The sequence below is a fragment of the Monodon monoceros genome, unplaced genomic scaffold, assembly GCF_005190385.1.
Source record: "Monodon monoceros isolate NGI ecotype Baffin Bay Population unplaced genomic scaffold, NGI_Narwhal_1 Super_Scaffold_20, whole genome shotgun sequence".
Classification (NCBI taxonomy): Eukaryota; Metazoa; Chordata; class Mammalia; order Artiodactyla; family Monodontidae; genus Monodon; species Monodon monoceros.
This window is the reverse complement of record NW_021703777.1, coordinates 115,513,257-115,530,096: the sequence shown is the minus strand read 5'-3', so window position 1 is coordinate 115,530,096 and position 16,840 is coordinate 115,513,257. Positions and strand designations below refer to the sequence as shown.

The following is a 16,840-nucleotide window of genomic DNA, read 5'->3' as shown; positions in this document are numbered from 1 at the left end:
TAGTGCTGTATTACAATTTTATAACCAACATTTCTTTAAATAGATTGGTATTACTTCACATGCAAACAAAGATGCAAATTATAAGGAAACATACAAATGCCCAGCTGTCTGTTCTCTCTACTCATACTTCACCTAAGAGTCTCAATGTGTTTTTAGAACAGTGCCTTAGAAAAGTACAGACACGCTACTGTGATTCGTGAAGTTTTTCTCAATGACAGAAGCGGAATCTGACCACAATTCCAAGACTGTGCCACAGTTTTCACTGCTCCACTCTCCTAACTTCTGACCTCTCGGCAGACAAGCACTCAGGACATCTAGTGCTTGCGTTGCCTCTTCCACTCTTCACAGTCCAGATTGTAGTTAAGTTCACACAGGTGCATAGTCTTCTTTGGGGGAGGCAGTTTGTTATTGGCAAGTATTATTGAAATCCTTCATGATTAAAGATTTCTCTGGTGCACTCATTACTTGCGAGGGAGTTGGTATAAGAGATAGAATTAGAGGCAGAAAACTATTTTCTTTGTGGCCTAATATGGTTAGGGAGAACTTTTAGGTTGGGTTTCCCTAGAGGGACAAGTGATACAGTCCTTTACCTTGAGTGCTTCTATATGACAGTGATGGCCTTTTTGCCTATGTCTTCAAACAAATTAAAAGGATTAGATGGCAGATATTTGGACCTGACGTGGGAAAACACTGCACTAAAGAGAGAACTATTTTCATACAGTAGTTTTATATAGTATTGAGTTGTAGAGCACCTTGTCACAGACTCCAGACTCCAGTATGGTTTTCAACTTCTCTAACAAGCGAAGGAATAACCAGCATCATCCTTTCATTTCCCTCTTTTCTCCAGCAGATACTGTTCAGTAATTCAAAGGCTTTTCGCATAGGAGTCACTACATGTGTTCAGTGAATCAGGATGACCCACCATAGTTCTTGCTGTCATGGAACTTTTATCAGTAGGACAGCTGAAGTTATCCTTTAATGGTTAATTATTAGTAATCAGTGTGTTTTCATCATACTGTCACTGAGATTGGAAGACCAAAGTAAAAAAAATAATAATAGCAGGCAAGTTTTTGCTCAAAGGTTAATAACTTCTCTCCTGCTGCTAATCTGGAGATAAATGAGGCAGTGTGAAGGCAAATTCCAGTAGTTCACTGGGTAACCAAAACAATGACACTGTGATATCACTGTATCAGCCCTGCTTCTATGTAAATTCTATTTCTGTTTCTCTAGTCTATAAACTGCCATCCTCATAGTTTAGAGGGTTTTAATTTAACTTTTTTATTAGTAACTATTTACTAGGGTTTATATTCACATAAAAGTAAACAGGAGTATTGGGCTTCTTTTCCCTTAACAGAGCGATGCTGATGACAGCTTGTGATCTTTCTGCAATTACAAAACCCTGGCCTATCCAACAACGGGTATGTTGCTTAGTGATGATAAAAGTAAGAATTAAAAAGTCAAAATAAGAAAAATCTTTGCTCTGAAATATAGTTTTTGAAGTATTTGGGGAACTTTTTATCTAAATTTTAAGTAGTATTAAAAGCAGATAATTGGACATAAACAGGTTTTCTTTTTTAGAGGACTCATTAGCACTTAATAATATTTGTAAGATATATTAAGAAAGAAAGCATCTATATTAACACAGCAAAACCTAGCTGTTGATAAAGCTTAATTCCAGTACTACTGCTGGCTTAGTTGGGGATTTTTTTTTAACACATCCCTTTAATAATATTAAAGTTTAGAAGAAGCAAACTTAATTTTCTTACGGTTAGCGTATTAGGCTATACCTCAACTCTAAATAGGCATTAACAAGTAGAACTTAAACACTTTTGGTGCTTAGAAGTATAGAACGTGTTGATATAAGATGTCAGGAAGGATCTGATCAGGGCCTGTGGCTAGGAGGCTAGAAATACATCCTCTCTCTAAATAAGTAAGTGCTGTAACATTTTGCAGTGGCGATAAAGGCCCTAAGCTAAAAGAAGGGGTGGGTATATATGCAATGATGTGTATGTTGTAGTTTTATTTTTTGAGATTACATCTTGAATCCTAAATGTACTACCTGAGATTATTGACCACTGCTGTTGGTCACAGCTCTGGGCTGCATAGTCATGGAGCCCAGTAATGACAGGCTCATCTCATGAAACAAATGCTGAGAAAACAGTATCAGGAATGCACTCTCCAATGTGCCAAAGCTGACATGCCACAAGCACTCAAGAAATGTCTTTATAGACCTTCCTGCTCCATAATAAATAAGACTATATGCCCATTTCCAAATTGGAAAGAGAATGGAAGAGGGAACAATTTGTCTTTTCATTTACTCTTTCTTTTTTCTGAATGAAACCCTGAAAAAGTACAGCAGTGAAGTTGGGGTCCAGACATAAAAAGCAACACTATAAAGCCTCTATAATTAAAACAGTTTGGTATTGGTGTCAGACCAGTGGAACATAATAGAACATTTAGAATTGCATAGAACGTTTAATATATAATAAAGACAGCATTTCAAATAACTGGGGGGAAAATAGACTTTACTAAATAAGGTTAGGATGATTTTCCCATCTTCCATAGCCAGATGGCAAAAGACGAAATTGGATCTATTCTGCATACTTCCAAATGGGGCATAGAGTTCAGTGCAGAGAATTAAACCATACAAGTACTAAATAAAAACGTTTATGGATTCTTTTATAAACAAGGAGTGAGAAAAGTTTCCTAACCATGGCTCAACATGCAGAATCAATAAAGGAAAAGACTGACAAATTTGATTACAAGAAAATTAAAAAATTAAGAAAATTTTTTGCATGGCAAAGACACTATAAGCAAAGAAAGACAATGAAAAACAGGTAAAAATATTTGCAACTTTTATCTGATAGATAGTTAATATCCCTAATATTAAAGAACTTCTTAAAAATAGAGAAGAAAAAGGCCAACAACCCTACCGGAAAATGGGCCAAAGATTTGAACAAAAAGTTGATAGAAAAAGAAATGTGAATGGCTCTTACTCATTTGAAAAGGTTCTCAGAACCTCAATCTTAAGGAAAGATGCAAGTTAAAACTACACTGACACATGGAACTTCCCTGGCAGTCCAGTGGTTAAGATTCCGTGCTTCCACTGCTGGGGGCAGGGGTTCGATCCCTGGTCAGGGAACTAAGATCCTGCATGCCACGTGGTGTGGCCTTAAAAAAATGAAACAAAACAAAAAAACAAACAATCAAAAACTACACTGACACAAAAGAACTTGTACAGAATCTCATTACAATAACAGCGTTACTCCTAATAGTCAGAAACTAGAAACAATCCAAAAGTCTCTCAACAGGAGCGTGGATAAATGTAATACACTACTCCTTCACACAGTGGAGTACTGCTCAACAGTGAAAAGAAACTGAAACTGATACAGGCAACTACATGGATTAGTCTCATCAACAGTAAACTGAGCAAAAGAAGCCAGATACAAAAGAATACTGTTATGTCATTTATGTGGTGTTCTGGAAGAGGCAAAAGTAATTGATAGGATAGTGGTTGGCTGGGGAGGGAGGGAAGAAGGTGCAGGGATTCACTGTGCAAGGGCCTGAGGGCACCTTCTGGGTGACAGAAATATTCTGTTTCTTGGATGGGGTGTGTGTTACCTAGTTACATGCATTTATTAATATACTGAACTGTATACCCATGGTCTATGCAATTCACAGTATGTAAATTCTACTTCATTTAAAAAAAGCACTGAGACACCATTTCTCAATTGTCCAATTGGCAAACACCCAAAGGTTTCACAACATACTCTGTTGGGGAAGCTGTGGGAAAAAAAGGAATGCAAAATACTATAACCCTTTGGAAGTATATGAATACACAAATTCATTTACCATTACTCCTAAGAAAGTTATCCCAAAAATGTACTGGCAAGAATATAAAAAGACATGTACACAGGCCTATTCATTTTAGTGCTATTTGTAATAGCAAACACTGGAAATAACCCAAATGTTCATTAATAGGTTACTGATTGAATAAACTGTAGTACATTTACATGATGAATCCTTTGCAACAGCAAAAAGAAATGAGAATTCTCTATATACTACTAGGGAGTGATTACAAAGATATATTATAAGTAAAAAAAAAAAAAAGCAAGGCAGAAAAAAATTGGTATGGTATCCTACCATTTATCTGAGAAGGAGATGAAATAATATATGTACATATTTGCTTATATTTTAAAAAAACAGAAGGATTAATCACAAAAAAGTTAATTTTTTCCCTCAGGGGAAGGAGGGAATAAGATAGAGGGAACAGAGATATAAGCTAGAGTTGCTTGCATGTACTTGTTTTGTAGATTTAATTTAGAACCATGTAAATTGCTCTTATAGTTATAAAATAAATTGAATTTTTAAAAAATCACTTAACCTTGAAAGTAAAATGAAACAAAATGACTTTGGTTGCAGAAACACACTGAGAGGGACTGTTTTATTCCAAGTGACATTAAAACAGTAATTTGACCATATAACTCTGGTGAGATGTACACTGAGAACAAAAAGAACTCCAAAAAAAAGAAACCTTTAAAACTGTTTTTAATCATATTAGTGGTAATTTTGTATAGATACTCAGTCATCATTGTGGGTGATGTGGGATAAAAGCAAATGAAAAATTATATTGGTATGGTTGAGAAGTAGGATTTTCAGCATGAGTAGAAAGATAAAGATCTAAGGTGGATAAGGTTTTGCAGAAATCCCATAGTTCTGAATTTGAATAGGAAATACTGTATGAACTTACGTTGTATCTTAGCTCCATCCATTAAAAGGGCTTAAAAAATAATGATCACCCTGGTAGTAATGAATGAACCTAGTGCCCAGATTGAGGTCTCCAAATACTTCATTTTAAAGGAATTAGGCCTCCACAATGAAATGGCTGATTGTGGTTCAAAAGCAGGCAATGTACAAGATGAGCCTAGACCATCTTGTTATAGCAGAAAGCAAGGATGCTATCAAAGACTGATGAAGCCATGTCAAAAGAACAAAGAAGCTAACTTAATATGCTCTCAACTGGCCAAAATGGAACAACGTCTGAGTGTCAGTGAGGATTGAAATACATTATAATGTTTAAATCCAAGAGTTCAAAATAATAATAAAAACAATAAAACAAAACCTTCCATAGCCATCTTTGGTGGATGCTTGAGAACCAAGTTATTTTTTTTTTAATAGTAACTAAAGTAGAGAAAATCAAGTATTTCTCGTGCTTTACTTATACAAATTGTACTTTACGGCAGGGGTCCCCAACCCTCGGGCCAAGGACTGGTACTGGTCCATGGCTTGTTAGGAACCGGGCCTCACAGCAGGAGGTGAGCGGCGGGTGAGCGAGTGAAGCTTCATCTGTATTTACAGCCGCTCCCCATCACTCCCATTACTGCCTGAGCTCTGCCTCCTGTCAGATCAGTGGTGACATTAGATTCTCATAAGAGTGCGAACCCTACTATGCTCTGCGCATGTGAGGGATCTAAGTTGCATGCTCCGTATGAGAATCTAATGCCTGATAATCTGAGGTGGAGCTGAGGTGATGCTAGCGCTGGGGAGTGGCTGCAAATACAGATTATCACTAGCACAGAGGTTTGACTGCACAGAGACCATAATAAATCAGTTGCTTGCAGACTCACATCAGAACCCTATCAGTGAGTGACAAGTGAAAACAAGCTCAGGGCTCCCACTGATTCTGCATTATGGTGAGTTGTACAATTATTTCATTATATATTACAATGTAATAATAATAGAAATAAAGTGCACAATAAATATAATGTGCTTGAATCATCCCAAAACTATCCCCCCCGACCCTGGTCCGTGGGAAAATTGTCTTCCACGAAACTGGTCCCTGGTGCCAAAAAGGTTGGGGACTGCTGCTTTAGGGTAACTAAATAATTGATATGGGGAACTTTATTTTATTTCAGCTATAAAGGAAAACGGAATGATTGCTTTGCATATTACCTTTTTGCAGCCTCTTAATTAGTGAATCTAGACAAAGATCATGAAGGGTTGTTAATCTCACAAAGAGAAGCAACCAGGCATTATACAGCCCTTGAGAGAAGTACAGGGCACTGCCTGTGAAACAGTCATGGCAAAAAAAAAAGAAAAATTCAAGTCTCAATCTAATCAAGTGTCTAGATCTCATTACTGGTGTATGGAAATACAGGGTACAGAGAAACATTAAATTTCATCATGCGAACACAATCAACAAAATCCAGACAGTGGAATACTGCAGGATTAACAACCCAGTTTATTCAACAACAACCAAAATTATAAGGAATATTTTTAAAAGGAGAAGAGGAGGAACTGGTAGATTAAAAGAAACCTAAAAGGCATATCAATCAGTCTCAGTATACGGACCTGTTTGATACTGTGTTTTACACAGCACCTCATACAACAGATGCTTAATAAATATATCGTTGATCATGCATACAGATGGGCACACGGTACTTCTTTTCCACTGATTGATGAAGTTGAAATAATGTTGCTTTTTTCTGTGTAATTATAGAAGATTACAAACTCCAGCCTTTGTGATTAGGTACACATTAAAACAAATAAAATTTCTATTAGTTGTTACTGCTTTATTCTAATTTTACTGATGTGGTTGAAAGCTACAGCTTTGATAGATTTTATCTTCATTTAAAGTCTCTGTTTTACAGAGTAATATGCTTTTATTTACCCAAACTTAGTCTGTTATTGATTTCAGATAGCAGAACTTGTTGCCACTGAATTTTTTGACCAAGGAGACAGAGAGAGAAAAGAACTCAACATAGAGCCTGCTGTAAGTATGAGACCTTGCTGGTAGGAATTATTCATATACATTTTTTATTGTAGACTCTTTTTAGGCTTCTATGAGATCTTAGGAACAGAATTTCTCGTTATTTTTAAAAACTTTTCTTACTAGAAGATTATACATGTGTGCTACAGAAAACAAGCAAATAACAAGTCATCATATTGTACCTATATTTTGTAATTTACTTTTTGCATTTAAATATCATAAGCCATTTTTCATTCTAACAGATGCTGTCTTATATATCATATATAATGGTTACATGAAATAGATGTAACCATAATTTACTTTTTGGTACAGTGTTTGCAGAGTTCACTATTACAAACAGCACTTTGATAAACATCTTTGTTGCTAAACATCTGTGGGCCATTTTTCATTACCTTGTTAGGATAAATTCCAGAACTGCTGTGTTGTAGGGCACACAGATTTTAAAGATTTTTTGATACATACTGCCTTTTTGTATAGTGTAGGGAATCTCCAATACAAGAAGATTCTTCTTAAACCACTGGAGAGGTTTTTCCTGGAAATGAAGCATAGAGTCTTTTTTTTCAATTCAAATGAACATTTACTGAGCCCACATTAAATGGGACATGGTTACGAGATGCCCCTCCTCCGTCTGTGTACCATTCCTTCCACTCTGCCTTTTTTTTTTTTTTTTTTGCGGTACACGGGCCTCTCACTGCCGTGGCCTTCCCCGCCGTGGAGCACAGGCTCCGGACGCACAGGCCCAGTGGCTCCGCGGCATGTGGGATCCTCCCAGACCGGGGCACAAACCCACGTCCCCTGCATCAGCAGGCGGACCCTCAACCACTGTGCCACCAGGGAAGCCCTCCACTCTGCTTTTTATCCTCCACTGGGTACATCCTATGTCTCATTAGTCTTTTGCAGTTATTCAGTCTCCTATTATGTAGTAGTGGGCTTGTTCAGAAGCTCAGAATCTTCTCAGAAAATGGTGGGTAGCAGAGTGATGGTCGCAGCTAATGGAGAATTTGCTTCATTTTAAACAAGCACTGACACATACTTTTTGCTCCCCATGGAGGTGCTGGGCTTGTCCGCTGCACCAGTCATGAGCTCCTGGGAATAAGCAGCAGTGACATCTGCATGATCTTCACTCAAAAAGCTCTCTGTGTGAATTGAATTGTAATCAACTGTGGCCTCAGTGGCTTTTTCCACAAAGCTGAGTGTTTGATTCCACATCAGTAGACAGTTTGAAAGCACGTGTGTTCTCCAAATACATGTCAGCAGTGGACTCTAGGTTAGTGCCTGACTGTAGGTCAGCAGTTGATTCTAGGTCAGTGATCAATTCTGGGGGTCATGTGGGGAAAGTCACAGCCGGGGCGAACACAGGAGAGAGGACCAGGGCCTTCCTGAGTGTGGTAAGAAGGCAGGTAGGCAGGTATCTAGCCTTCCTCAGCTAACCCAGTGATTCATCTTTTTAGAGCCAACTTGCATTGTGTTCTTTAAATGCAGATCTGTGTGTGTCTGTGTTTTCAGGACCTAATGAACAGGGAGAAGAAAAACAAAATCCCAAGTATGCAAGTTGGATTCATAGATGCCATCTGCTTGCAACTGTATGAGGTATTTATTATGAAAACTACTAGACTTGCTAAAATTTGACCATGTTATGAATTAAAGTAAATTGAAGCGACTAACACCAGGAGTATATTTTTTGCGTCTTAATCAACAAACTAGAAATAAAATTATCAGGATAATTTCTTTTGCTAATGAACATGCTGTTTGTACTGAATAAGGAACACATTTTATATTTACTGTTTCTCAAAAATGTTAATTCATTAATGTATAACTACCTAGCGAGTGCCTACCACGTGCTGGGATCCAGCAAATTCGTGTAGGGAACGCTAAGAAAAATCATGTGTGAGCGCTACTGCCCTCAAGGAGGTATACTGTGCATACTCTATGTTCTTTTTAAGAGCATATTATTTTTAAGTCTGACTTTTGGCCTAAATAAGGAAAAATAGTTATCTAACTTTTTCTCATTGTCATAGTGTGGCTTAAGAAAATTTTTATGACGATTAAAAGGCAGCGGCTAGAAGAATATTGCAGGTTCCCATTTCCATATACGTGCTGGCTTGGGGTTTTGTTTTGGGTGTTTTTTTTGCTTATTTATTTATTTTTTGGGTAAAGATATTCTCCCTAAAGCATCCAATTTACTAGTTTTGATGTTCGTGCCCCAAATATAGAAAGTAGATGCTGTCCTTGTCTTTAGAAGTTTAAACAGGAAACTGTCTTAAGTTTTAAGTATTTGGGAAAAGAACATTTATCATGGTGTAATCATAGACTGTCAAGACCAGAAGAAACCCTAGAAATCTTCTAATCCAGACATTTTCACAGATTCCGTCACTGAATCTGTAAAAAGTCCAACTTCCAGGGAGATGAAATGTTTGTCCCAAACAGGTAGTTAGTGGGAGAACTGTATTTAGAATCCAGTTCTCAGCCTGAGTCCAGGGTTCTAGCCAGTGGATGAATTTAAGAAAGAAGCTGTGGCTGAGGAGGGAAGGACGGGAGAGACAGCAAAAGAAAACAGGACAGAAGAACACTGGGTGTCAGGCCTCTGCACCACTGTCCCCACCTTTCTCAGCAATCTGTGCAGAAGTGTGTTCAGAGCAGTGTCTCCAACATCCCTGAATATCTCATTCTTTCTATAACAGATGCTTTTCTTGTGGATTGGATTAATAGGTTCCTCAGTTGTAGACACTAATGTCTCTCTTGATTTTTTTTCCCTATGCCTGTAAATAATAGTCAAACTAACAGTCAAATCACCCATTATAGATTTCATCCTTCTACATTTCCTATTTGTGCAAGGATTCATTTTATTTGACTCTCCTGTTGAATTCTATTTGATATAGACATGCATTTTTACCATTATTACAGAAGTAATATGTTGTTATAGAAAAATCAGAATACGAAGAAGCAAAAAGATAAAATCACTTATAATTCTACTACTCTGAGATAACCACTGTTACCTCCTTTCGGTGCATATGCTTTATGACATTTTCACAAATTTTTCATTTAACAAAAATTGCTCTTTGCAATCCATAATATAAGATACACCTTTCTGTTTCAAATGTGTTTCTATGACATTTTTAATGGCTGCCAAATAGTAACACGATATTCCTAACCCCGTTGTTGGGTATTTAAGTCATTTTCAATGTTTGTCTATTACAAAGAAATCTGCAGTGAACATTCTTGTAGCTAAATATTTATGGTACTGTAGTTGGTAAATAATAATGTTGTTACATTAAACATATACACATAGTTATAAATTAACCTTTATTATAATCTTGGATAAAAATCTACTTAAGTACATTGAATAAAGTCATTTTATAGAAAAACAGAAAAACTAAGCAGCTCTCAAGGCAGTCAACACTTAGGGAGAACCATTTGCACTACATAAAAGCAAATGGATTATTTCTCTACAGAGCCGATTCCACACAGATCTGCCTCCATAGCTCAATAATGTTATTTTGGAATGTGTGTTTGCTCGCTCTCTCTCTCAGCATGTACTCCCTGTCTGTATAGCTTAAGAGGAATCATTCATAAATGATCTGTGCTCACACAGTTTGTGAGAATCCCAGCAGTGGGCCTGCTTATGAAGTGAGTGTACAATGTGGCCCTTTGCGTCAGGCCTGGGGAGAGGGCTTATTTCCTAGCTGCCATCTAGTTGTTGGCTTTCTTTTCTTTCTTTAGGCCCTGACCCACGTATCAGAGGACTGTTTCCCTTTGCTGGATGGCTGCAGAAAGAACAGGCAAAAATGGCAGGCTCTTGCAGAACAGCAGGAGAAGACATTGATTAATGGGGAAAGCAGCCAGGCCAAGCGGAACTGAGTGGCCTATTCATGCAGAGTTGAAGTTTACAGATGGCGTATTCTGCAGTATGCCTAGTTTTGCTATACACTGTACAGATTTGGTGTATACTTTGCCACTGCTGTATTTTTATTTTTGCACAACTTTTGACAACACAGCATGAAATGTTTTTAGAGGACTATTGCATATTTTCTGTATATTTGTTTTATGCCACTGAACTGAGATTATCAGTGACACCTACTCTTAGCACATGGATAAGAGCCCTGTTTGTGATATTTTGTGTACTGTGAGGTACAAGTTGCATTCTTGCACTGAGGCTGGTTTTTTTGGGTTTTTTTGTTTTTTCTTGCTGGGGATTTTAAATAATTGGTTTTGTGTTTTCTGAATTACCAATCTTTCAAGAATGTTTGGAATCGTTTTTCTTAAAAACAGGCTAGGAGCAAAGTGAATATATTCTGTGACATTTAAAACCTTCATAGACTAGAGAAAAATATTGGCTGAGTGGTTTTTAAGAGGAATGGGGTATATTTGTCAACACTGTATTACCTTAACAAAAAAAGTTAAAACTCTAAACAAATGGAAAGTACTATAAGGTAGTACTGTAAAGAAAAGGCATTATTTAATTATTTTGCTTTTTTTGTTGTTAGAGAACAGGCAGGAGAGAAATTTCTCATTTCAATGCAATAAATCTATCCAAAGGCTACCCATAAACTCGCTTTGATCTAACCTACCTGATGGAAAGCAGGGGAAACCTTGGGAGAAGATCCAGTCACTGACTTTGAGGGATGAGTGTGATGCAGAAATGGAACAGCCGAGGATGGCTGCCAGTGAAGAGAACGTTCTGCTGGAAGACACTTCTGACAGTCAGTGAGTGTTTTGAATACTGAACTTCCTTTTTTAAATAAATTCCTTATCATTCACCTTATAAGCCATAGCTTGTAAGTCAACACTTTAAAACTCAACAGGAGAGCGAGAAAAAGTGATCATGGGAGCATTAGCCTGAAGTGAGAGATGACTGTATAAGATAAGAGGGTACAAACTGAATCATATTTTTTTGTTTGTTAAATGGAGTACAGAGAAAAGTACAAACAGCAAAGGGCTATCCTTGATATTAGGGTCAAAAATTAAATCGACGGAACAATATGGTAAGAAACCTTAAGCTTGAGTAAACTTAGCAGTATTGAGTTTGTGACTGAGAAACTGCCATATCTTGGTTTACAGGACTAGTCAACCCAGAATCACAGAAGTTTGGGTATGCACCCTAAACACTGGCCCTGAGCTTGTAGTTAGTGGTATCTACTTCTCACAGCTTTTAGTACATTTAGAAAATGTTAACATTTTCTTAGAATTTGAGCCCATTTAATTGTATTCCCACTGTACATGTGTGCCCCTAAAGACACTTTTATTACATATTGGAGAAGTAGATAATGGACTGAGAACCTAGTTCAGGAAAAGAAAATCTGCTCTAAATATGCAATAATGTTTGTGGGCAAGAGTAGGAAGAGAGGTATTTGTTTGATCTGTTCACCCCCCTCCCCACCCCTGAATAAAGTTTCTGAGTTTCTATAACTAGTTTGTATAGAAAAGCTCTTGGGGATATGATAATGCAGCATTCTCAAAGACTTTTCATTAAAACATGTTTTCCATAACCATTTGTTCCCTAAACTACCTAAAATTCAACATATTCGTTAAGTTTTAAAAATTCTGAGTGTGTATACGTATCTTGACATAAAGTGGCTTTATTCTTACCCTTCAGGTTTTAAAAAGAAAGCAAAACAAATTGTATTGCCATTACTTTGTAGCGGTAAGGGCTATGTATTACTGTTGTGACACCTGTATTTTCAAGATGTTATTCTGTTTTATGTAATATACATGAGATCTGTGAGGTTGCCTCTTGGTGGCACTGGTGTGTAACTTACAAAGACTGTCACTAAAATAATGTATCTACATACTGGTATACACCTATGCATGCAGACACAATTCCTTAGTACAGAAAAATTGTCTGAAGAATAGCAGTCTTTAATAACCTATCTTTTTGCCGTACACATTGTGATTTAGCAGTTATGCTAAAATCTGTAGTCAAATACTTTAGTAGCTTGTTTAGAGCCCTCTAATATATGTCACTGAGATTTTTAAAGACACAGTAGACTGTGTGCGGAGGATTTGTATGTGTGTCATTTTAAAAAGCAAGAAGGTGTATCTGGATTATAAATTTTTGGTTTACTTTTAGATAATGGCTTATTTTACCTTACTAGTTTAGAAACTGAAAGAAGTGGGGCAGTGACATACCTATTTCATTTGGGGGTATTTTAGTTCATACAGAAGAAGAGTGCTTCTTTAGGACTGGTTACTTGGTTCAAATAATTCTTAATTTTTTAGGAAAATCACTCCATACATGGATTATTACCTGGTACATGGGCATAAATTTTCTTCTTATATGGATATTTCCTTTCCAGTATCTTCTCAAGTTGGAAAAAATATATATATGTAGTCTTCTCTCACCCTACCCTATATTTATATTACCTGTAATCTAGCAAGAAGTTGTTTTTGCTCTAGATTAGTTTGTTTGTTTTCATTATAGCTGAGTACCATGATACCATTTCATTTCAATTTTCAGCCCCAAAAGTTCCCACTATTTTACTAAGTTGTGAGAAGATGTCTATAAAATTGCCTGGTCTTGTACTTTTCACAGGATTGGCCTTTGCCAGCCACAATCCTGTGTGAACTTGTGTAAGTCTCTTTAACCTCTGTGAGTATGAACAAGTTGTGCTGTTGAAGGAGTTATGTTTGGGCTAAGCCTTGTCTCAGAGGAGGATGTCACAGAAGGCAGCTACTGTGTAAGCCCTAATGGGCCCTGGAGACCACTGTCAGAAATGGGATAGCAGGCCAAAGAGCAAGGTATCTAATCCCTTAAGTCATTTCCTGTGTTGAGTTTCCAAGACTGAGAAAAAGATAGTACATTTCTTTGGCTTCTCATGCAGATCACTAGATGTGTGAGATTTAGAGCTGTTTGAGCACCTCATCTCACGGTACAAACCCTGGACGATGATGTTTCACCACTGATCTCTTTACTATGAAGAATGGTTTCCTTCCATAGGAGTGTTGGAGAAAAGAAAGTGTATGAAAGTGTACTGGAAATAATGGATTGTGGGAGGAAACCGGTTACAGATATATTCTTGCCTAGCAGTGAAGTGCCTTTATTTTCAGCACAGAGCACAAATGTTAGACCTACTCCAATCTGATGTTCAATTTTCCTGTGTTTTCCACCTGATTGTACTCCTCAAGCTTGACAGGCCATCAAAAGAAATGCTGTTTGTTTTGTTTTACAAGATTGATTTAAGAAGCCGGGGTGGGGGGAGGGATGTAACTGCTCTCCTCTCCTGGGAACAACTACAGTTAAAACAAGGTGGTATAATGTAACTGCTCAGTGTTAGACATGCCTCGATCCACCTTTTATTGAGTTCCTGCTGCATGTCAGGCACTGTGCTCCACTGGGGAGAGAGAGCAGTGACCTCAAGGAGCTCACAGTCTCTGCAGGGAGTGCTGGATAAGAGACTTACCAGCTTCTGATCCTGCCGATTTAACGTGAAAATATAGGGGACAGTTATCACTTTCATTTCCATCTATAACATATGTATTACGTAGTTTTCCAAGGACCTTCTTTACCTGGAACTTATTAAGAATCTGTCAGTCAGTGAACATCTTGTCTTCTTGCAAGCATGAATCACTTAGCCTGCTGATAGCTTAGAGAACACCTTATGTAAGTAAGGAGTCATGTATTCCACTATGTAGATTATTTTTCCATATGCTAGCCAGGGAGAGATTACTCAAGAGTTCTCTTAGACTGTTAAATTGCACACCGTTTTGGACCCCTTCTGCTCCAGCGTAGGGAGTGAGGAAGAAAGTATTAAAGCTCACTTTGCCCTTCCATATGCTTCTCAAAAGTCTGTGTAAACATATCTTAATAGATGTTAAACACCATGTAAATAGATGAAAATATAAATTTCTATTTCAGTTTAAGAAAAAGCTTATGAATCATCACTAGCCACTGTTAATATCTATTTGTATTCTTACACCTTTTCAATACATTTGAACAAATATATAGTTTCTGGCACTATTTTTGTACTAGGATAAAGGAGTTACTATGTATATTATGTTTAGCTTTTAAGTCATTTTAAATAATTGTGAATGTTGATTTCTTGTCTTTCCTCTCCCCCCACCATGAGAACCATTTCATGTGACTCTTCTATGACAAAATCACTTTAAAGGAACACTTACCCACCTACGATCCCTGTAAAGTCAAGAGACGGTCAGGGTGGTTCTCCACTGCGCAAACTCTTCGCTTGTCAGTTGCCTCCTCATTTTGCCATGCTTTGTAAGAATAAAAAGAAGAGTGAACAAGCAGGTATGAGTGTTGTGTGATTATTAGGGACTCTGAATTTTAGGCAGGGAGAATGGGCCCAATAGTTTGAGAGACTTTAATCAAGCTAACCTGTGGTCCTGTTAGCTGAAAAAGATGTGGCTTAATAAACTCCTTTCTTTCCTCAGCCTAGACACCTCAGTAATAGTCTTCTTGTTAATATTCTTTGCTACCAGCTTGAGGGCAACATTTTCCATACACCTCACCACTTCTCAAGTCCCTAACAATTCTATACAGGGTGATGATTGTTACCATCCTCAGGTTGCGTGCGGAGCTAAGGCTTAGGAATTAAATACTTGCCAAATGGCATGAGCTGCGTTCGATCCCAGATCTGTCTAGTTTGAAAGCAGGTATTTATTCCACTTAATTCTCTTTTTGAATTTTAATAGTAAAAGGTCCCAAATCCACTCTTAGTGGATCAAATGGGCTACCTAGAAGCATTAGGTACAAGATTTCCCACACCTAGCAGATCTGGTTTTGTTCGGGATTTTAGAGTTGTTATCGTTCCTTTAGTTCATCTAGTAATAGCTAATGCCGTGCCATCACAGGATCCCAGGGACCACCGTGCTTCAGTGCTGCTAGTCTAGAGGCATGGAGGTATAATTATATGCAAGATTTCTGACTCGTTATTTACTTTTGCCACTAGACAAGCCCTCTTCACGTGGAGCAGAATATCTAGGCTATGCCTAAATCACAAAGCTAAACGCAAAAGTAAAATGAAAGCTCATGTAAAGCAATATTTTAGATCTTCTGATCACTAGAGTGCGCCAGTTTCAGCTGTATTTAAAGAAGTAATCTTACTGGGTACAAACAATGAATAAAACTGCTTTTTTAAAGATTTTTACCAGCTAAAGAAAAACAAATGGAAAAAATCAATGGGGAATTAAGATTTGCTTACTTTCCTTTGTCCAGGATCATTTCTTTAAGATTTTCCCCAAACAATAACTGATCACCTGAAGTCTCTCTGATTGATACTCAATATTCCATCCACAGAGACATCATCCCTTCTTGTAGAAAAGGGAGGCATTTGACAACTCTCTTGAACCCACATTCTTGCTATCCGCCGTGCTGCCTTCTCAGCAAACAGGGATATATTTGATATATGCAAATGTCAGTATATAATTTTCTGTTTTTTTAAGGCATATAACAAATTAACAGAAACACTTTGAACCTGCAGAGAATATTCCTTGATTTTAAGCTATATTCAGCCTTGGCAGGAGAAAGACTCTATGTTTCTAACTTACAACCCATTTTTTCAAATTAACATCCACAAGAATTATGAATGGAATCAAAATAATTACTTGAATCAAAAGAAATCTAATTAAATGGCATGTTTGCCTCATTTTAAGTGTACGTATGAGCGTGCGTGTGCGTGTATGTGTGTGGTGTGTAAATATTCAGGAACTGAGTTGACTCAGTCATATCTCACAGAATCCCAATGGCACATTTTAGGATTCATCTTTCTAAGTGAATTTAAGGGACAAAAGGAATGAACATGAACTATCACAATAGCTTTAAACGTTAATATCCCCTATATTACTTTTAGAGCCATATTTCACTTCATATCACTGTTTCCCCTACCCAACAGGAGTGTTTTTTAGGCTTTATATGACGCCAATCCAGCATATATTCCTCTAAGACACTAACTTCTCCCCTTACCAACCAGCTCTCTGAAAGTCACGAATTCCCTGATCTCGCTGATGCACCCTGACCAAGGAGAAAAAGCATAAAACATGCTCAACAACTACCTCGGCTACAGCTGCTCTCTCTCCAGAAAAGCCAACAGAAGTAGTTACTAAGGGTGCTCTACCAAG

The 16,840-nt window shown here is 37.4% G+C and overlaps 1 protein-coding gene across 1 annotated transcript in view; it reads left to right on the top strand.

Annotated features, from left to right (window-relative positions):
* PDE5A (phosphodiesterase 5A) overlaps window positions 1-15,007 on the top strand; it is a 137,798-nt gene extending 122,791 nt beyond the window's left edge. The window contains exons 18-21 of the mRNA XM_029234643.1: window positions 1,355-1,418; window positions 6,698-6,772; window positions 8,276-8,359; window positions 10,490-15,007. Coding sequence (XP_029090476.1) covers window positions 1,355-1,418; window positions 6,698-6,772; window positions 8,276-8,359; window positions 10,490-10,627 — 361 coding nt within the window. The 3' untranslated portion in view covers window positions 10,628-15,007. The remainder of the gene's footprint in view (window positions 1-1,354; window positions 1,419-6,697; window positions 6,773-8,275; window positions 8,360-10,489) is intronic.
* The last annotated feature ends 1,833 nt before the right edge of the window (window positions 15,008-16,840 follow it).